This window comes from Lepisosteus oculatus, chromosome 25, assembly GCF_040954835.1.
Source record: "Lepisosteus oculatus isolate fLepOcu1 chromosome 25, fLepOcu1.hap2, whole genome shotgun sequence".
NCBI lineage: Eukaryota > Metazoa > Chordata > Actinopteri > Semionotiformes > Lepisosteidae > Lepisosteus > Lepisosteus oculatus.
The window spans coordinates 10,233,947-10,256,242 of NC_090720.1; the positions used below are offsets into that span (position 1 = coordinate 10,233,947).

At 39.7% G+C, this 22,296-nt stretch overlaps 1 protein-coding gene across 7 annotated transcripts in view; it reads right to left on the reverse strand.

Annotated features, from left to right (window-relative positions):
* Window positions 1-6,489: 6,489 nt before the first annotated feature.
* The window catches only part of acap3a (ArfGAP with coiled-coil, ankyrin repeat and PH domains 3a), a 174,374-nt gene continuing 158,567 nt past the window's right edge, over window positions 6,490-22,296 (reverse strand). For 3 of the 7 annotated variants that reach the window (XM_069184049.1, XM_069184050.1, XM_069184047.1), the window contains exons 24-26: window positions 22,024-22,085; window positions 12,865-12,920; window positions 6,490-10,154 (exon numbers count right to left, since the gene is read on the reverse strand). In XM_069184049.1, coding sequence (XP_069040150.1) covers window positions 10,086-10,154; window positions 12,865-12,920; window positions 22,024-22,085 — 187 coding nt within the window. In that variant the 3' untranslated portion in view covers window positions 6,490-10,085. Of the gene's footprint in view, window positions 10,155-12,864; window positions 12,921-17,455; window positions 22,086-22,296 lie in introns of those variants that run through there. The other 4 variants (XM_069184052.1, XM_069184051.1, XM_069184054.1 and 1 more) reach the window with 2 other exon arrangements.

Below are 22,296 nucleotides of genomic sequence, written 5' to 3' on the forward strand. Positions count from 1 at the left end.
CGTTTGACTGTTATGATATCGGCTTTTACACGTCATGTGTTGACGGCTCAGGACTCGAAGCAAGATAGCAAGGCAGTCCTTCTCTCAGACTGAGATGTGATAAATGCTTGTTTTACTATAAAGTAACTTACTATGATAGCGATGATCAGATATCAAATATACATACCAGCAACTGTTTAAATTACTCTATGCGCCTTCATGTCCTATTGCAATGGCTATGATTCAATGATGTATAAAGTTGGGCAGGTACTGTAAATGTTTATGTTCACATTGTGGTATACTGTAGCTCATGCCTGCATAATAATGACTTGTATTTCACGTTGATTTAATGTTGGTGCTGTTGTCTCCTTGTTGTCCCATAAGGAATTCTCTTCACCTACTCTGAGCTTTGGAGAAATGCCAAACCTGATGAGCTGTACTGTATATACAGTAAGCAGATCAAGTATGAGTTTCACAATGTACAAGGTCTTCAAGAAAACACCATTTTACAACACAATATTGCAACCAGGTGTTTTTTTTCAGTGTGACAATGGATGTTTTATTTTTCCGATTTTGCAGGTTCACAATGCAATGGACTTGATCCAGAGAATAACGAGGCAGCAAAGACCTCCTGTGACCAGGAGCAATAATGTCAAATCATCCAATCCTGAAAACTCAAAATTGACAGTGAAGAAGGGGGAGCAGTGGTCAGAGCCCTGGGTTCAGTTCCAGACCTGGACTGCTATCTGTGTGGAGTTTGCATGTTCTCCACATGTTCACATGGTTTTCCTCCCCTGTTCCAAAGACATACTGGTAGGGTAATTGGCTTCTGCGAAAATTGGCTCTGGTGTGAGTGTGTGCCCTGTGATGGACTGGCATCATGTGAAGGATGTACCCTGGCTTGTGCCCGTTGTTTGCTGTCATAGGCTCTGGCTCCCTCATGACCCTCATTACTGAAGTAAGTAGTGGTTAGGAAATGGGTGGATTGATGGATGTGTGAAGAAAAACACAGGTTTACCCATCCAGTGGAAGAACTCCAAACTTATCGGAGATACAGTGCCTTGCGAAAGTATTCGGCCCCCTTGAACTTTTCAACCTTTTGCCACATTTCAGGCTTCGAACATAAAGATATAAATTTTTTATTTTATGTGAAGAATCACCAACAAGTGGGACACAATTGTGAAGTGGAACGAAATCTATTGGATTTTTGAAACTTTTTTAACTAATAAAAAAATGAAAAGTGGGGCGTGCAAAATTATTCGGCCCCTTTACTTTCAGTGCAGCAAACTCACTCCAGAAGTTCAGCGAGGATCTCTGAATGATCCAATGTTGTCCTAAATGACTGATGGTGATAAATAGAATCCACCTGTGTGTAATCAAGTCTCTGTATAAATGCACCTGCTCTGTGATAGTCTCAAGGTTCTGTTGAAAGCGCAGAGAGCATCATGAAGACCAAGGAACACACCAGGCAGGTCCGTAATACTGTTGTGGAGAAGTTTAAAGCCGGATTTGGATACAAAAAGATTTCCCACGCTTCAAACATCCCAAGGAGCACTGTGCAAGCGATCATCTTGAAATGGAAGGAGTATCAGACCACTGCAAGTCTACCAAGACCTGGCCGTCCCTCTAAACTTTCAGCTCAGACAAGGAGAAGACTGATCAGAGATGCAGCCAAGAGGCCCATGATCACTCTGGATGAACTGCAGAGAACTACAGCTGAGGTGGGAGAGTCTGTCCATAGGACAACAATCAGTCTTACACTGCACAAATCTGGCCTTTATGGAAGAGTGGCAAGAAGAAAGCCATTTCTCAAAGATATCCATAAAAAGTCTCGTCTAAAGTTTGCCACAAGCCACCTGGGAGACACCCCAAACATGTGGAAGAAGGTGCTCTGGTCAGATGAAACCAAAATCGAACTTTCTGGCCACAATGCAAAACGATATGTTTGGCGTAAAAGCAACACAGCTCATCACCCTCAACACACCATCCCCACTGTCAAACATGGTGGTGGCAGCATCATGGTTTGGGCCTGCTTTTCTTCAGCAAGGACAGGGAAGATGGTTAAAATTGAGGGGAAGATGGATGCAGCCAAATACAGGACCATTCTGGATGAAAACCTGTTGGAGTCTGCAAAAGACCTGAAACTGGGACGGAGATTTATCTTCCAACAAGACAATGATCCCAAACATACAGCAAAATCTACAAAGGAATGGTTCACAAATAAACGTATCCAGGTGTTTGAATGGCCAAGTCAAAGTCCAGACCTGAATCCAATCGAGAATCTGTGGAAAGAGCTGAAAACTGCTGTTCACAAACGCTCTCCATCCAACCTCACTGAGCTCGAGCTGTTTTGCAAGGAAGAATGGGCAAGAATTTCAGTCTCTCGATGTGCAAAACTGATAGAGACATACCCCAAGCGACTTGCAGCTGTAATCGCAGCAAAAGGTGGCTCTACAAAGTATTAACGCAAGGGGGCCGAATAATTTTGCACGCCCCACTTTTCATTTTTTTGTTAGTTAAAAAAGTTTCAAAAATCCAATAGATTTCGTTCCACTTCACAATTGTGTCCCACTTGTTGGTGATTCTTCACATAAAATAAAAAATTTATATCTTTATGTTTGAAGCCTGAAATGTGGCAAAAGGTTGAAAAGTTCAAGGGGGCCGAATACTTTCGCAAGGCACTGTATTCTGTGAATACCATAAAGCGGGTATGTCCATTTGCCCTTCTCAAGGGCTCCTGTCCAGCATTTTTATAGATCTGTCTAAATCTTTTATTAAGTTTATGAAGAACAAGGGAATGCTTCAACAGGTCCAATTAAGCAAATAATAGATAAGATTTTATTGTCCCCTGAGGGAATTTTTTCCCTCAAATTGAAATGACTTCAATTACGTAGTTAAGGGCTAAGGGAACCCAACTTCCTGTGAAACCCAACTGACCTGTGTTTCCAGGAGTGGAAGCAGGGTGGGAGACACTGTTGTGGATATCTTACTCTGGAACAGTTAGTAGAAAAAACCTGAAGGGAGATGGCAAGGAAGCATAAGGTGCAAGCTGCTCGAGTTTCACAAAATTGAAACGATCAGAATTAATTAAGGCATAATACTTTTAACCAAGATTCAGATACAAACGTGTCCTGTAACCCTGTATTGGATAAAGTGGTTAGAAAATTAAACGATGAATGATATGCTTACTGTAGATATCTTAATTAGGCAGGATGTTATGCAATAAAGCAAAAACAAAATTGCAAGATGATAGATATTATGTATATTATACATGTAATATATTATACATAGAGATTATTAATTAGAAAATACTGTGAGTTTATCATGTCAATGCGTTGTGTATTGATCGAGACAGAAACACATTTAGGAGATTGCAATATTAAGAGAAGTAACTAGATGGCAATGTTGTCCTTGTTCAATCACTGTGCTCATTTTGTAGAATAAATCTTCGGACAACTTTAGAAAATGGTCTATTGTGTGAGAATGAATACTGTCTTCTACTGTAGCATAAGAAACACCAGGGTAGTTTAAGCATCCAGGATGTGTTTAATTTAGTGACTGTGTTAGCAATGTTATGGGCGTTAGCAATATTCAATATTAAGGTCAATATTGGACCTCAGTGTAATACATGTATGAAAGGAAATCTGTACAAACCAAGGGATAGATTTCCTTATCCCAGACCAAGACCAAGCACCTAACTAAAGTATATACTGTATTAATAAATACTTTCAACTAGGTGTGACTTAAAATCAACAGCTTTACTGACATCAAAAGTTTCAATGTATTCTGAATCGTGTAGGAAAGATTTTGCAAATGCTTTTGTTACATAAAATGTCCAAGTATGTTTACACTTCATCTTTAATAATTATCATCATCATACAATACTTTACATTTGGGTAAACGCAGGGCTTATGTTACTCAAATCATCAGAAAAGTGAATTTCATCTTCTTCTCCTCATCCTTTTTCCAGGCCAATACAGTAATTCACATAATCAATCCAGACCACGAGAATGTGTGTTAATGAAGCCATTTCTCCTTAACAAGCATTTCCCAAAAAATTAGACAGTAACGAACCTCAGACAGCTGGAAATGGTATGATTCTATGATTTGGTTTATTACTTTTCATAACAGGAAAGGAAAGAATGTAAAATATCACAACAAAACTGTACAGAGTGCAACTCTGTCCTATTGAATATTACTCCCTCCTAATCTTCTATTGAAGAAAAAGGAGCAGGCTGAGAGTGGGCGTAGGAGTGGGCCAGGAGCTGTTACTCAGCATCCTGCCACATAAACCTTAAAGGCAGGGATACCATCACTCTCCAAAACTTAAAAGTTCCAACATCTTGTTTGGAACTACATTCAGAAACCAGTTTGGCCGAACAAGATGGTTCTGGCTGTTGCAGAATTGCATTTCCTAAAAGAAAAGGAACCATTCAAATTCCCCAGCATCAAGGTGGTGTTTTCTAGTGATTTGGTACACAGAAGCCATTGTTAGCCGTGATTATAACTCTTAATAAAATAGCCCATTTAATAAGGTTTTGATACTGTCTATTCACCACCTCATGAAGGCATGCATCAGAGAACCAATTTCCAATACCTTTACAACCTGATATATTTATTTATGAAGCTGTTTTACATTCATATTCTGAATATGCATTTAACACGTTAATTCAAAGTCAGCAAAAGCACCTAATTGTAATCCTATGAATATAGTCAAGACCATCACCATTAATGGGGTTTATGGAAATCTGTATTATTGCATCCATCCATTTTCTATCTGCTTCTTCTAACTCAGGGTCGCTGGCAGCATCTCTGCTCTCAGGACACAACCTGGATGGGACGCTGACCCATCCCATTACACATACTGTAGACACAGACGCATACCCTCACACCAGAGCCAATTTTCCCAGAAGGCTATTAACCTACCGGTATTTGTTTGGTTTGTGGGACAAAACCAAAGCCCCCAGAGGAAACCCACACAGACAGCACCCCAGGTCCGGAATTGAACCCAGGGCCCCAGCGCTTTGAGGCGCCAATGCTAACCACTGCACCACCATGTCTCACTTATCTGTATTCTTTTCTTACAATGTTTAATAAGCCTGGAGGATCTAGTGGCTGATGGAAGAATAAAACAATTCTTTTGAAACTTCTAAAATGGTGGAGGGAAAAGTGTGGCAGTACAAAAGTATCATGCCTGTGCCTTCACAGGATGGGGCAGAAACAGCTGGAACAGGAGCTACAGTAATAGGCCAGCCTTTCTTGACTGATTCAATCCGCTGAAGCCATGCAGTTCAATCACAGTTTTGGGCCCAATTAAATAAACCATTAATTGGCTTTAGTATGAACTTAAATGGAAAAGCACTGCTAACTTAACTGTTTCTAAAATTACAGTTTTCTAAATAATGTTATTTGCTGACCGTTGTGCTTAACTGTCTTCAAGTGGTCTGTCGGCAATGGTAACTCAGTCAAGACCCACTTCCTCTGCTCCTAGGTGAGGTCCACAGTGGGTTTGTGCTCTGCCTACATTATGACAGCTGTCCTAGGGCTTCTATCCATTGTTCCTGTGTGCACTAAGGGCAGCATCCAGGTTAGGTGTGAAAAGGAAATTTTCCTCAGGGACTGAATAAACAATGAACAACACTGTGAAACCTGGGCAATGCCATTCCCAATCCAAAAACCCAGAGGGATTTCCAATTTTAAGGCTTTTGAATCAACCCTCCAATGATATGGAGGGATGTACTGTAAATGTAACTTTAGAGTTCATTATCACCAGCCAGATCGACACATGGGCTGAAACGATAGTTTAGAAAGAAGGGAATACAAAGGAACTAACAGGTCGGTTGTGCATACCATCAGTAAAAAGGGAGCTCTTTGTTCGGCATTGTAAAGAAGTTGAAACCCCAGAGTAGAAGGTGCAGTGAAACAAAAGTACTAGTAAAAAAATATAAAAGGGAGAGAGAAGAATATTTCACCGAGAGCTGGTTTTCTTTTGCTCTGAAAGACGAACATTGATCTTGGGCATTTCAGATTCCTCTCTGTGCTGTAAAAAATAGCCTTGAGGAGGCATCTAAATATAGAGTCCGGGGAGCAAGAGGGAAACAGAAATTGTGCTTTTCATTAGATGAGCCTTTCCATGCCTGTTCTGTGAGCTCTAGTTATGATAGTAGTTGGTGCAGCACGGCCTTTGGCTTTTATTCAGTGCATTTTAAACTTAAACCATAAATTCTATTCAGTACAGCTTGAGCCTAAATCTTTTACCGCTAATGAGCAACAAATCTGCAAACTCATCACATTCATGTGTAAAGAGTTCCCTGTGTTTCTTTCACACTAGTACTTTTAAACAGTAATAAACATTGTAGCACTCTGAATCACGGTTTCAGCTGTAACAGTCACAGTTTCCGGTACCAGTGGCCCAGGAATAGTAACCTTGATATCTTGAAAGTATCAATAAGGGAAAAGTGGTCTGTAGGAAAATAACACAGCATGTACTGTATAACTCATGAGCCATGATAAAAGTTGTTTTATTTCAACATCAGTTTACAAAATCAAAGGTCTTCACATTTGTATTACAAAATACCATTAAATTTGTGATATATTAGCATTTTGTGTCTAAATAACTGATTCTTATTTAATTTCATAATATAAAATGATAACATATAAATGCGTGAGACTACTCCAGCATAGTCCATCATATTTTTTCTCTCTTACATGATTAGAAGATTAACATTCAACAAAACATGCAAATAACACACATGCCTGCGCACCCTGGGAGACCTGTCTTTATCTACTTCAAGTCCAACATTTAAAAAATGGTTTAGATGAGAAAGTAGGTGTCCAAAATTCCAATTGTCCAAGAGCTGGACCCACCGATCCATTTCAATGAATGTGAAATAAGGCAGATGACGTCATCGTGTCGAGGACTGAATCTAAACTGTGACCCACTCACTCAAGTAAACCCAAAACTTGTTGCTTTCCATAGGGTCGAAGGAAGACCACTTACTGTACAAACACAAAGACTGCATTAAATGACATCCTGAAATTGTTTTGATTGGAGTCACCCAAGGCTCTTAACTCAATATACTGCTATCAATAAATCACATAAACAAAGCTGAAGCTCCTGGAATGCGGTTCGTTTTCGATTCTGGGTTGGATTACAGAGAAAAAGCTGACAATGTTATGTGTGTAAGATACACTACAAAAAATTAAAGTCAAGGCTATACACTCTGAATGATATTCTGTTGGGCTGATACACATTGGTGTGGTGGCTATGTCTTTTGCCTCACAACTCCTGGGTTCAGATCCAGCTAACCCCTGTCTGAGTTGTAATGCATTGGATTACACTAGGTGCTCTGTGCTTCCTGTACTGTGCAGTCCTGATGCCTGAAACATTGCTTCTTATCTTCCACAAAAAAGATGGTAAGTGCTTTTTAATGAACTAGTGGTTAGAAATTAAATGTTAATTACTACGCTCTCCCAAGTGTAGAGCCTCAGTTTTGACAGACAGCAGTTTAAGTCGAGCCTGAAAATATTTCTGTCTCTTTAATTCATTAAGCAAATTCATTAAAAGCAATGGTCTTCTTGTTGATTCTTTTTTTGTTTCATTAGCATACTAATCTAAGGGCCTGTGTATTTCCTCTGAAAGCGTGTTTCAAAGTCAAGTCTTCAACTGATGCGGGTAGTTTGCTTTCTGGTTTGTGTGCTACCTGAACACTACGTTACATAATTCATCTTTTTATCCAATGAATAAAACAAATATAACCTTTCTCCCCAGGAATGTTTTTCAGATAGCCTGCATAAGTCACAGATCAACATGACTTGCCTGCAACTCAATCCCCTATTGGCACCAGACAGGGGGAACTTTAACGTGTGGATCTCATGTCACTGTTTCGTCAGAGTTAATGTAAACATAGCTGCTAAATAAATATGTGCTGAAAACCGTTTTGTCTGTTGAGCGTTTAAGTGAGTTTGCTGTACTGTACTCCAGCTTTTCCATGTAATGCATCAGTTGTAGGACAGCTGTTATCTATTCATAAGAGTAGATTTGGATGGACAAAGTTCTGGACCAAGATTGTAAAAAGCAAGACTGAAATTGCTCTAATTCAATGAAACATTTAATTTCTGCAAGAGCCTGGTACTTGACCTCAAATCAAATACTCTTTCAAAGTCATTAACAGTAAAACCGTTGAGAAAAGCTTAAATATTTCAGATTGAACAAAATGAGAAAAATAACGGAAAACACGAGGACAAAATCTCACGAGAATCAAAAATATAGCAATAAAAAGACGTTTAGGAGCAAGATTGGAGGAAAAGTCCTGCAAATCCTCACATAACCTGCACTAATACATATCCATACTGTAAAAGAAATCCACAATGAAGAAAAACATAAAAAATGCTAATTACGAAATAAATGTGTTGTCCATAATAACTGCAGCATTTCCAGCAAGATATTCAACTGGAACATGAGTAACATGAGAGGTTGCATATTTCCATTATTCTTTTGATTTAGAATTGCAAATTGCTTTAATTTTATATCACCTCAGCCTGGAATTTACCACTATGATCTCTGTATGGTCCTTAACCGTCTGCTGTTTGAAATGCAGTAAGTCCCACACTAGGCAGTGTTGACTGGAGGGGAGATACGGCGCTTACTATCAACGCTACAGGCTCACACGTGTCTGGCAGGTCTGCAGGGTTACAGCACTGTGGCCATCTGAGGGTGTCCTGAGCAGCCAGTGTTAAATCCGGCCAGTTGCATGTCTTCACTTGGGGACCTCTGGTTATGGCTGGCAGATGACTCCAACCAGCAATGTCTAGAGTGTACTGTACACTGAACAGCTGAACCACTAAAGCTCCATTAATCAGGTCATTTTGCATTGGATTAAAACTGCTACACAAATCACTTTAATGCATTAATTTTTGTAACGCTGAATGTCAACTTGACCTTGATCGCATTTAATCAAACACAATTATTTAGTAGGAATATCCTGCAATTCCAAACCACTCGAATGGTAATCTAGTAGTTCCCCATCCTGGTCTAAAAAGGGTTACACACCTGCTAGTCTTTGTTCCAGCTCTTTAAAGCCCTTCATTGACTTGATGGTAGGGTTCATATTTGACTGTTTTCAGCTATTGGACATGGTGGGGTTCGCCTTATAACGAATGCATTTCATAAGCAAAATCCCCAACTTTCAAGAAAAAAAACATTGCAAGAATTCCAATCAAGCCATTTGTTAGTTTGGTGAAGGCTGTGAATTAGGTAAGTAAGCACAGCTGGAGTGAAACCAGCAGCTGTAGACTCCTTCAGCACCAAGACTCAGAACCCCTGTTCTGATGCACTGGAAGAAGTCAGATGAGCTGATGAATCGCAGGAACATCATCTGTCAGTGGTCAAATAACAATACAGACCTGAAGAACAACAGCTTTATGTGCCCCTTGCTTGAATTTTACAAGTGTACTTACAAAGACCAGAAATGTTTTCCATCTTTAATCTCAAAGAGTCTGAATATTGGCCTTATCCGATAAATACTAAATAGGATTATTTTTCAAATCCTCCCTCCAAAACGATAAGGCTACAATAAGAATGGATATTTTTGTTAATCTCTCTACATACAGGTATGTACCTCAACGTTTTACCTAAAAACCTTTGTAAGGAATTGTTACTAGGGTTTTCTTTTGAACCTAATCAGATTTCGGCCTGAAACAAAAACTGTTGAACAATCCTGGCAGTGGCATTTGTATCATATGTAAAAATGAACATAAAATTGAAACAAAGTAACTATCAATTAAGAATCGCCGGGTATCTATTTAAGCATTAAAGGATAAGCTCCAATCTTCCAATTTCTTTAAGCCTGTTATCATTATTTGTTGGTTCTTAGTAGTTTACTAAGATTTGGAAATCATCATTAGCAACCCCTGTGTTATCAACAACAACAACAAAGAAATCAATAATAATAATCAATCACAAACTGCAAGATGTAAACAGAAAACAAATTTCCACATTAGCAAGGTGACAGCTGGACTCTTGACACTCAGAGGCTCACTGGCAGGACTGAGGCGCCTCAGTCAGAGCTACCTGAAGGAGTGCTGAAAGAGCACACTTCTGCGATTCAACTTCTCGGGGTTGTGTGACGCCATGTGAGAAAACTCCCTAAAGATGTCAAGGTATGTGGCATCACCTGGAACACAAAGAACAAGGCACGTTAGAGACCCCGGCATGGCGAAAGAGGAGTGGAATCAGGTTAGAACGGCTCAGCGTTGTTCGGCAAGCCAGTGAGGGGATGCTGGGTATTTTCAGTCACCTGAATACAGTAAGCAAAAAAGTTACGATCTCTAACTTGCTAAAGACTGGAAACGAAAAAAAAAAGTTTAATTTAATAGATTATTAGTTTGATTAAGGGTTTAATGAAGCAATTAAGAGCTCAGATGAACCCAAAGCAAGAAGACAATGCGTCTCAAACACTGAGTTTGTGAAACATTGATTTATATTGACTAAGGTCCGATTTCTGTAGCGTTTGATAAAGGGCACTGCATGGCGTGCTTCAGTTTTATTCTTTTGAGAATCAGACAGATACAGGTATATCTGTTTAGGTGATCAAGGAAGTTCAGACAGCCTGGGGGCATTGCTGTGTAGCCTTTTCGCAATGCAGTGCTGCTCCTTATGTGAGATGAGACAAGATGCATCATTTGTAGATGAAGGGAAAAACGGAGGGTTTTATCTGAACACCGTTGGCCATTACAAAACACGACTCCCTGGAAAGTCTGGTACTGAAAGTCAGTGAATACGTTCCCAGATCTGAATTTAATTGTAAGGAGTCTATGAGCAGACTGTCCTATACACTGCCTTGAGGTGAAAAAAAGATCCTTATTCACTCTGTATTGGAATAAATCAGGACATGTCATATTCTGCTTTTCCAACCCTTTCTAAGGAATTGTTCTGTATTAATATATTGGAGATACCAATGCATCTGGACTTAACAAGTACCAGTCTATGGCAATATAACTACTGCATTTACCAGATGGCTTCATCCAAAGTGACCTATTGTATAGTTAGTACAGTGGTATTTACTGTATAACACACAGTCAATAGTACATGTTGTAAAATACAGAAAACACTCCACAAAAACAGAAGAACAACAAGGTTAATATAATGAATTTTGAAATATCTGAAGTACAGCACAAGATGCAGCACTAGTTCCAGCTGGTTTGGTTGCTAAAATGCTCACTTTATGAGTGCAAGTTACGTCCTGTATCTGACTGTGCTGGCACACAGTTAACTGATTGCTGCTATGATTGGCTCATCTTCTTTGATCCACCACAGCTTCATCAGTGATTCTCAGTGTTCACTCCCCTGCAAAGCACTGAGGAACTCATAATGTATCAAACGACGAACAGGTGTAACAGCCAGGCATGTGAGAGGTCTGTGATCTCCAGCCTTTATTCTTACTGTGCAGTTGCTGAAGTGAAAAAAACAACAACTGGTTATTCAAAATTGAGTGTAAAATTGAAAATAATTTACTCAAGTCGAGCTTTTTGCCCAGGCTGTTGCTAGTCTGAGTATCAGTGTACAATGTGACCTGCATTGCTCTAACAGTGGAAGATAATGGTCTTGAAATTTGCCAATCATCAATAAGAACTATAACTCCTCTTCCAAGGAAACTAATATTCGTGCTTGTCCAATCAGAAGCTAACAGTCCTGCTCCTTCTCCCTCCCTACAGTCCTCTAAGTCCTCTGAATGGACTAGGAGTCTTCTAAAGCACTTATTGAAATGGCAGACATTTGTACAAAATGTTGTTAAAATTTGTTTTGCATATTCAAGTTTGATGCATCATTTGAAAATTACGGGGGGTTTGTTAGCAAAATTATTAACAGGCAAATGTTAATCTACTAATGCCTCACAGTGCTGGGACCCCAGGTGCAATTCTGGACCTGAGGTGTTGTCTGTGTGGAGTTTGTATGTTCTCCCCGTGTTTGTGGGGGTTTCTTCTCACTGTCCAAAGACATACTGGTGCGTTAACTGGCTTTTGGGAAAAGTGACAATAGTGTGCCCCTGCAATGGACTGGCATCCCATCCAGGGTGTATCCTGCCTTGCACCCCTTGTTTGCCAGTATAGGCTCCAGCAACTCTGAAGTGGACAAGGTGGTCAGGAAATGCACGGATCTACTCTGCAATGGTGAACATGAGAACATCAATAATAATAATAATATATGGTCTATTTAAAAAAGGTTAATCCATCCAGAAAAGAGTGGTATGTGAATTAATTTCCAACAAAAATAATGTCTTTTAAGTTACCTTGAATAAAGATATCTGCCGAAAAGAAATATGGCTGATTTTTTCATTGCTAACTGCTAACTCATGTACACCACGACAATAAACCAAGTGAGTTGTGTATCCCTGCACCCGATAACATTTTAAAAGCGTCATTCAGGTTACAGAGGGGGGGAGCACCAGACAGAGCCCTTGGAATAGCAAATCACAAACCAGAAGAGACGCTCCCTGATGATTCATCCATGTGGTCTACAGCAGCCTCATGTCACAAACTCCGTGCAAACAGAGAGTCCTGTAGACAGGCAAACTCACAAACTGAGGAAGGTGACGGAGTGGAATGAGATCTAGTCTGGATCTCTTAACTCCACAGGCAGACTTTGGAAGTTAACTTCAGCATAATGAAAGTGCTCGTCACATTTCATTCATATGATCAATGGGAAATGGAAATGCTGTAATCAAGTCACAATACAATATTTATTTTTTGTCTATGTGTACTTTCCTACTGTAGAGGGAGGACTGACCATCAGGGAAATTTGTGTGAGAAAAGAAAAACACCTCCTCAGATGAAAACATCAAACCAACAGAACCCCTCCAAAATGCACCATGAAGCTTCACTCACTCTATCCCACAATTCCTTCTGCCTTATCCTCCTGGTGGCCATGGCAACCCCCGTATCTAGGGAGGCAATAAGAGTTAGTTCAATTCCAGATTTGCCACTGTGAATGTCTTTTTTTAACTTCAATACCCCCAAATAATTCATTTGGCTGTAGAAATTTCCTCAGTGGGAAGAGCACTGAAGAGCTGTGTGATATGGTCTGAAATGATTACAAAGTTCTCAAGCCTTCATCCACATTCAGCAATAGCTACCAGCAGCATCACTCTCTGAAGGTAACAAAAAACATTGAATATTGACAAAACCTTGAGAGAAAATCTGAGAAGCTTAATTGCTTTTTGCTGTTTTGTTTGTCATACAACACTTAGTTTCTTTTCACACAACAGAGCACAATTTCCACACTTAAGAACACAGCCTGAAAATGTAATACATTCAACTTAAAGTAAATGAAGAAACTTTGTTAGCCCACACATAGGATGCTGTGTAGAAGGCTGGAAAGGGAGAGAAACATTATTTTTTTCTCACCTCCTCACTGTTAACAATTTAAATGATACAGTTTCTTTACAGAAACCAGTTTCACCTCCCACTTGTTCTCTTTTTTTCCAAATTCACTCACTTCCACGAACTGTGTGGGGGCGCACAATGATAAATACAGTAAATACCCCGTTAGCCCTTTTGTTGCGCCTTTTTTGTCTTTAAACCATTTCCCCGTACAGCCACCATCTTCACAATGTCGGGACCAGATCTCGTCAAATGTCAGAATCCGGGCTGGCTGGGCCGGGTCTGAATTTAAATAAGAAACATCAAAAGAAAACCAGGCTGCTGCTGGAGATGGTGGTAATGAAACCTCAGCTAGGACTGTCCTTTCTGAATCAAAACTGGAAACGTTTCAGTACGGTGCATACTTGTTTCGGAATACATATGATCAATACTGATACCATAGGAAACAAGTCTGCAAACAAGAGGAGGCCGATACACCTATTTTGCTTGTTCCAGATGAAATTTTAAGCACAGACTTTGGCTGCCAGACTAACAGCTCGTTGAGCAGACAAGCAGTTTCATCAGGCTCCATTATCTGTCCCACATGAATTTCCTTTTCAGTTCTTCTGTTGTGCCCCTGTGATCTTGTTTTGTTCGTTTTTGTCAACTAGACCCGTGTCTTGACCCCAATTACAGTATAACCTGTCAGACTTCCCTGATCACTGTTCTTTGTTCTTTAAGACCTCTCAGACCAGGAATCGTTCTAGTGGCTCTTTGAACTTTTTCTAAGCTTAAACTCCTTTTGTGTTACAGTGATCAAACCCGAGCACAATACCGTCAATGAGGTATTGCAAACACATTGAAAATTGTGAGCGTCATTTCCATTTATTTAAATTACGTGTAGCATTTAGTTTACTTTTTTATTGCTCTTCCACATTGCCATTAATAGGAAATAGAGGACTCTATGTGTACACCCAGATCTCTACATCACTCCTGCAGCTTAGAATTACTCACTTATAGTATTATGTATAGTGCAGGTTCCTTCCTGATTGTATAGATCCATTTGTGAACGTGAATTTGAATTTGCCAAACATGTGCCCCAACTGCAGCATCTTGGCAAAGTGGGTAGCATTACTGTCTCACAGCTCAGGTGCCCTGGGTACAATTCCAGGTGACCTGTCTGCGTGGAGTTTGTATGTTCTCCCTGTGTTCTCCTGGGTTTCCTACAGATGCTCTGGTATTCTCCCACAGTCCAAAGACACGCTGGTATGTTAATTGGCTTCTGGAAAAACTGACCCTGGGGTGAGTGGGTGTCTGAGAGACCCTGGGTATCCTCCCTTGTGACGCTGAATTGGATGAAGTGGTTAGAAAAGTGATTTAAGATACACCAGCAGTACTGGAGGATTTTAGCATAAAACAAATCTTTAGCACTTGATATTATTTTTCCTCCTAGGTCTGAGCCCAAAGTGGCAGTTCTAACTACTGCGCCACTGTGCCACCAGCTCTCGTAAAAATGTGACGTTAGCAGCAGTTTCATGTTTCAATCTGATATTATATTGTAAACTTTAGCTTTTACAGTATTCTTTCTGCTGGTGGACTGAAAAAAACTCTGACGCTTTGCATCACTTTTCTATATTCTTTTAAGCCTTTAGGGAATCCTCATATCTTTTTCCTGCTGTGCCTCTAGCTCTTTGCTGGTCTTTAAATCCTAAGCTCTTCTCCACCAGTCAGCACCATTCCTTCCATTTATTCCCAATTTCTCCTTTTCCTAATTTCCAAAGGTTACACTTAAAACATGTTTTACGGATTGAAATGTCAGCATTATGCTTTAGAAGTGTAACCTTGCTTCTTCAATCGACGATCGGTTTCCAATTCACTGTCTTATTATTTCTTTGTCTGCTGTTGGAATGATATGAAACCTTTGGAGGTTTCAATTCAACGCCAAATGGATAAACGACTCCAGTGATTTTACCTCATCTATTCTCTCTATCAAGATGCTTTTATCAACTCTAAGAAGGTAATCATTCATCCAGCAATAACCCGAAGGCCTGTCTGCAGTGTGGAGATTAAAATCCCACGGAATTTTTGGAAAGTGAACAGGTGTTAACTTCAGTGTTGTAGCAAAATGCAAAAACAATTCTATTAGACATTGTTACACCCTAGATGCTTCATTTTGGATGGTGATCAAAACAGTGTTTTCTGCTTTAAGCAAGATTACAATCAATAAACATCTTATCATCCGTGTATTGTATTCCAGTGCTACTGTATTTTCAAAGCTACATCAGCTGTCAACAGTTTCATCCAGAACATGTGGAAAGGTATCAGAAGCACAGGCGGTCTCATTACTTTAACAAAATTATCATGCTGTCATCTGCTTTAGTTCCAGAGTGGCTTCACATCTGTTAAAAATAGATAAGTGCTTAATGTCCTGCTGAAACTAATCAGCAGAATGAAAACTGTGGAGTATGAAGTGACAAAAGTTGCACAGCTATACAGGTAGAATTTGACAAATGCAGTTTATTCCTACATTTTCCATTACACTTGAGCTTTGACAATTCAAAACAATCTTCAGCTGTAAGATGGTTGAGATGGTTGTCTGTTCAATACCGGAAAACCAACATGGTAAGGCACTACTCTCTGAAAACCATGGCAAAGACATGCAGCTGGTGTTCAAATTTTTGAGCTATGCAAACTTCATCACAGAAGTCCATCTGGACAGCTCCATGTATCCAAACAGATCTAAACACTACTATTTTAACCATATTCTAGAAACACAAGTACAGTATTTCGGCTCTTTCAAAGGAAAGAACCCAGGATCAGGCCTTGAAAAGTCTGGAAAGTACTGTACACATACACACACACACACGTCATGCCAATGCACTTCTTTCACAGAGGAGAATGATTGTTGCAGGGAAGACATGATTGGGGAAAACAGTTGAGAAATCTGCTGCTGTTACAAAACAAATGAACATTTCCTGAGTACAGTACAGTACTTCACCACAGAGGTGCATGGCTAAGGCCTGTCTACTGAATAGGCCCTTATATTAACAAATCCTTTTTGTTGAGAGGCACTGATACTCCTTAGCACCGTGTAATGTCCTAGCACTTAATTAATTAATGATTAATTAATGCCGTTTCCTAGTTTGCTTTATGCGACTGTTATTATTTGCATGCTTTCACCTGACCAGGTGAAGTTTAAATCAACAGAAATGCAGCGGTCTTGAAACAGCTCACGTATGTTGAGAACTGTGCCCAGATGAGGCTCTCTTGTGCATTTGACATGTTACTCTACAGACGGGGTGGGCTGCAAAGATTAAGATGGTGAGGTATGCGGGCCAGCGTCACGCTATGCCCCTCATTTCTGTTGTGAGTATGACTGTGCCACTCACTGCTGCCACATCTCCATGGTTTTAAAAATAACTTCTGTGTGGTGCATCTGAAAACCCTGCTGTATAAACTGGTGGAAAAATGAAAAGTTTCAGGGAGGATTCTGGGAAATTACTGAATGACAATATATGGGATAATTGTTGATATCCAATTACATTTCTCCTTTTCCTTTAACTGGTGTGAATCTGCCTAACCTTGAAGATAGAATCATTCTAATAAACGATATAACGTATGTGGAAATTATATACTAGTAGAATTCAAAACGGGGAAACGACATTTACCAAAACTAGAAAACATTCGGGATCTGGCATCCAACATCCTACACTGTGATGATCTGGATGGCTTTATATCTTTTGCAACCTCCCTCATTTTATGTAAACCACACCAACCTGTCATTATTTTACCTGGATTATAAATAGACTTTTGCTAGGAAAAAATGGCAACAATAAAGATACAGACCCTGACCAATTCACACTGATAGCAGCAGCTGCTGTAAACAAGAGAACTGTGGTCCATCCGTGGTGAAGAGCCCTCACTGCACAGTCTCATCCCAAAAAGCCAGGTCCTTCAGAAGTGCTTGAGTGCTGTTCTTGCCCACCACCACCTCCACATTACACCACCACCATTGAGAGATTAATGATGTTAGGCTCACTGACAGCAGAAATGTTAACCCACAAAGGTGTTACGGACACAGATTATCAGGGAGGAAAAAAGAACAAGCGAAAGGGTGTTAAGTTCATCCACATTTTTTCTTTTATTATTGTTCAGTGTTTCAAAGACAACGGGAAAAGAAAGAAACCAAACCCAAGACAGAGCAGCTGTGTAAATTATACAAGGATATTCCAAGACAGACCACAGAGTTCTCCAACAATACTCCAAGATACTGTACAGATCGTATAGCGAAAAGGAATAAAAAACAAACAGGAAAAGCTCACAGATGTATGTCAAAAGCAGGCAAAGAGTTAAATGCTTTAAGCTTATTTACAGCACAGTTGTTTAAAGAAGTGTCTTCTACACCCACATTAAAACACACACCCAAAGATACAACACTAAACACTTCTGCTTGTGTGGTACACCTTACAGTTTTGGTCACTTTTTTATTTTAGTTTTTTTTTTTTTAAGTTTACCTCGATATATTTTACGGTCCTTCCATCTGTACTGCGGGAAAGATACACTGTCATCTCACTTGCTAAAAAGTACGTCTTAAAAAAAAAAGCAAAAACGACAACTTTCACCTCTTTCTCTTTCATGACATTCATATGAATTGTTGGGAGTCAAGTGAAAAGTGCATTTATTGGTTGCTGTCGGGGGGGGTGGGACAGCAGTAAAAGGACATGATCTTGTATCCTCACAAGTGTCTGCAAAAGAACAATGTGTTGTAATTTAAGCTGATAATGAATGGTTCTTGCCCTGTATTTACATTAAATACATGCTGTCCAAAGATGGTTTTCATGGTAAAATAGTGTCTTTAAACAAACACACAAAGTGAAACGTAAGATTCAAGCTTCGACCTTCCCAAGAAAGGTGTTTTTATTACAATAATTTACTTCAGGTTTTACGTTTCATACTTTAATTGATCAATTCTTCCCTCCCCCCACACAACTGAGTCACCCTCATCGTATTTGTAGGCCTTTGTCCTAACTTTTTAAATAAGTCAAAACATTGAAACATGTTGTTACTTCACCAAGGGCTGTACAGTACTTCACATGCTGCAGTACAGCTGGAGCACTTGGATATTGTATCATATTTTAATGTCTATCCATTAGTAGGATACATGTGAGGCCTGAGCAGGGGAGGGGGGTTGCAGACACCATATTTGTGTCATCTGGTTAATCCAAGAAATCTCACATATAACTGGGCATCTCCTCACCTCCTAAGGATGTGCTGCCACTTTTCTAAGACCTAAAAACCGGTGATTTATTAGTGAAATAAAACAATTCAGATTGAAGGTGAAACCCCAGGGCCACCCTGGAATGTCAGGAACGGATTGTCCAACCCCAAAGAAAAACAAAAATCCTACATAAGTCCTGTAGGACTCTTGTATTTAGGAAAAAATCACAGATGAAAGATGTGGAAGAGTTTAAATTGCTCCACAGTTACTTTACTCTGTACTGCTAATCTGGGCAGGACTGTTCCTGATGGGGAACACAGGATAGATTCTTTTGTCCATCTGGAAATCATTTTTCTGGGCCCACATTATGTTAGCATCTTATTCTGCTGGGGGTGAAATTTGGACTTTTCTTCTTTTGAATTACAGTAGAACCCCAGCAGAAGATGTCTAAGGAAGTACCTTAACTCTCCAACTGGCAGAACCAACTCAACAGCACTGTGGGTTCTTTTGGACCAAAGACGATGTCACTTAGCCTATGCTTAATGCTATGCACAGTTTTCAAACTCAACATTTGGTATCACATGATCAATTTAAAAAAAGAAAAAAATAAGCTGGCATTAGTGCTTCTATAATATAGGGACAAAGTTAACCTATGCAATAAATGCTTTGATAATGGTCAACATGATAACATCTCATATTACTGGAAAGCACTTTAATTTTTTTAAAAGTGGACCAAAAAATTTGTAAACGGTAAGTATCAAGTCTTGTTTTCAAAAATCTATAGTTTTGTAGTAATGTTTTTTTTATAAAACCCAGTAGCTTCGTGTTGTTAAATACTTTCGCCCTACAATATTTTCTATGAACTGTAGAATTTGAAGAACCAGTTTGTACTCGTAACCCAAAAATGTCTGTAAAAGAGACATTGCGAGTGGGTCCCCATTAAAAAAGGACAAATATTACCTCCAGTTTAAAAAAATACCATCTATGGTGTTTAAAGAAAAGTTCAAGAAATACAGTTTTCCTGTATTAAAATAAGACATTGCACTAGTCCTCTGGGCATATCAACATAAATAAGAAACACGCAAAAAAAACACTACTATTCATTAAAATACCCCACGCAGTAAAAATAAAACATTAAAATATCAAAACAAAAAATACTGTAGGTTGGAAAAGTGCACAAAGTTGATTTATACATAAAATCTAAATAATGTACTAATACTTTGTTTTAAATAAATAGTCTTGTCCAAGACTTAATATCAGAATATATACACACTTTTAAAAGAATGACCCTCAGATGCTTCAGGACGTCTTTAAATCTTCTACATCTCGCTCAGTGGCCTAGCTCACCTTGTTGGCTGATTCTATTTCCTTTTAGTCTTCCAAACAATGTTCATGATGTATATCATTTTTGTTAAACACAAAATAAATCACCTCATGCCACTACAACACAGTTTTGAACATATGCAGGATTTAAAACGTTGCATGTATATATGTAATTTAAGCAATAAGATGTTAAAGAGTCATTTCAAGTGGATTTATCGCACACACATTTTTCCCCAAAAAGCTGCTCTGCAAAAGTCTTAGAGATCTGAGACATGATTAGGAGTACCATTATATGTACTGTGTCAACAACTTATTCCACTTGCGTTTCAACGATTACAGCAAAATGCACTGTTTTTACTACAGCGAAACACTGGATGAGAAGAAACTAAGCTGGTCATTTAGCAATCTTCAAAAACCTGATCATGTCCACTCTGTCATCTATACAGGACAAGTATGAGCCGAAGTAGCTGCGAGGTCACATTTACCAATCAGATCTAACTGACTCGCTGTCAGGTTTTCCTTTTCATTAACATTTTTGTTCCCCTCTATATACTGTACATTCATAAAAGCTGAAAGGCTCGGTTTTGTACATGCAGATAATACAGATCTATGTGTATTAACTACTAGCTGAAATAAATGACTACCATTCCAGTAGAAGATCACCATAGGATCGTATTTTTCGCTAAAAAATAAAAAAAAACAAAGACAACAGATACAACAGTCAAAAATGTGTAAGACTTTTGCACAGCAGCGTAACTGAAGTGAGATTCCCATCTAAAATAAGACGTCTGAAGTCAGCAGCATATTACAGTGCACATATTCCTTTTGAAACCACAGTTTGCTGATTTAAGGGGGCAGAACACTTGCTGTCTTTTGTCTGCTCAGCAGTGACAGGAAAGGGGAACTACTGTGGCCACAGTACAGCTGTGGCCACATCACTAAACTGCTCGTTTGCAAAGCAGCAGTGATTCAGATAAATGATCGATCAGGCTTTGAGACCACAAAGTCTTGCATTTGCCATCCTCAAAAATGAATTTGCCATGATTGTGTAAAACATGGCCACAAACCTGGGTGCTTAAACAGATGAGCTGAAAGTGAAGTATTTGGAATATTGGTCCCTTTTGAGTTTACAGAACAGGTGTCCTATAGGCTCCACACTCAGGTAGTTTAAAATGCGTTTTACACATGGCCACAATAAAAAATCCTCTGTTTGGCAGTTATTTGGCCATAAAGAAAGACCGGGTGATCTTCAACACTAGTTTGGAGGACAGGTACTGTATGTCATCCTAAAAGGCTGTAGGCAGACGTGATGGCAATATAATTTTTCGCACAGTGGATCCTCCTTACACAGCGTGTAAGAATGTATCATTGACCCATGTGTTTACACCACAGAAGAAGAAGGAAGAATGACTTGGTAGAACTAAATTGTTTTTCTAAATTCAGATATTTCCTTGTTATATCTAGACATAGAATTAGCGGTTGTTGATCAGCTCTCCTCACACCACTACAACCTTCATAGAGAAGAAAGTAGCACAGTGCAAGTTTAAGAGGATTCACGTGAAATATACTGCCACTGCTTAGCTCAGTACAATCCCACAGTACCAGCAGCAGAGCTAAAGGACATTGGTACTTATGGATGTCATTGTAGGCCTACAGTTATCTGGCCAGCCCTAGGGACAGCAGCGGTGTGATGAAGACTCTTTATGTTGGGTTTTTTTTTGTGTTCTTGTCCCCATCTTTGTAGTCTCAAAGCCTGGTTTCGGGGGGGGGGGGGGGGGGGAGGGGGGAGGTTCGGGGGCTACTATGAAGGTCAGTTTCAACAAAGTGGTGTCCTAATACGGAATTGGAGAAGGAATATTGCAAAGAATAAGCCTTTAAAAGAAACAAAACAATGTCGGCGAAGTCTTCCTAGACTCCTATCAGGAACACCATCTGCTAGAAGTTAGAACGGGGTCGGCTGTCTAGCAGGAGTGAAGTTTGTCACTAGATCCCAGACAGCACCGGCAAGTTTCTCAGCTATCCGCTCCCCCACTCCAGTGTGGACAGGGCTCAGGCTGTCTAACACTCATCTATGTTGAGGCAGATAAACTCCTGAATGCACTTCCTATACTGCTGCTCAGTGGGGCTGCTGCTGGGGTATTGACCTGGCTGTCCGAAGGGACCCTCCGACTCCCGCATCTCTTCGTTCATCCGAGCCAGACGCAGCCTGCAGAGGAAGGCAGGAGAGGGAGAGGGAGAATCGGCACTTAGTTCAGGCACTGAGCATAACGCGGGCACTAAAATACTTCTCCAAGGTTATCTTTTTTGATTTCTTAATGCCAAAACAAGTACTTGTGTACACACGTTTGGTCGTGTTCACACTTTACACACATTTATCCTGAAAGCCAAACAGCAAATGTGTAGAATTCAGATGGAAA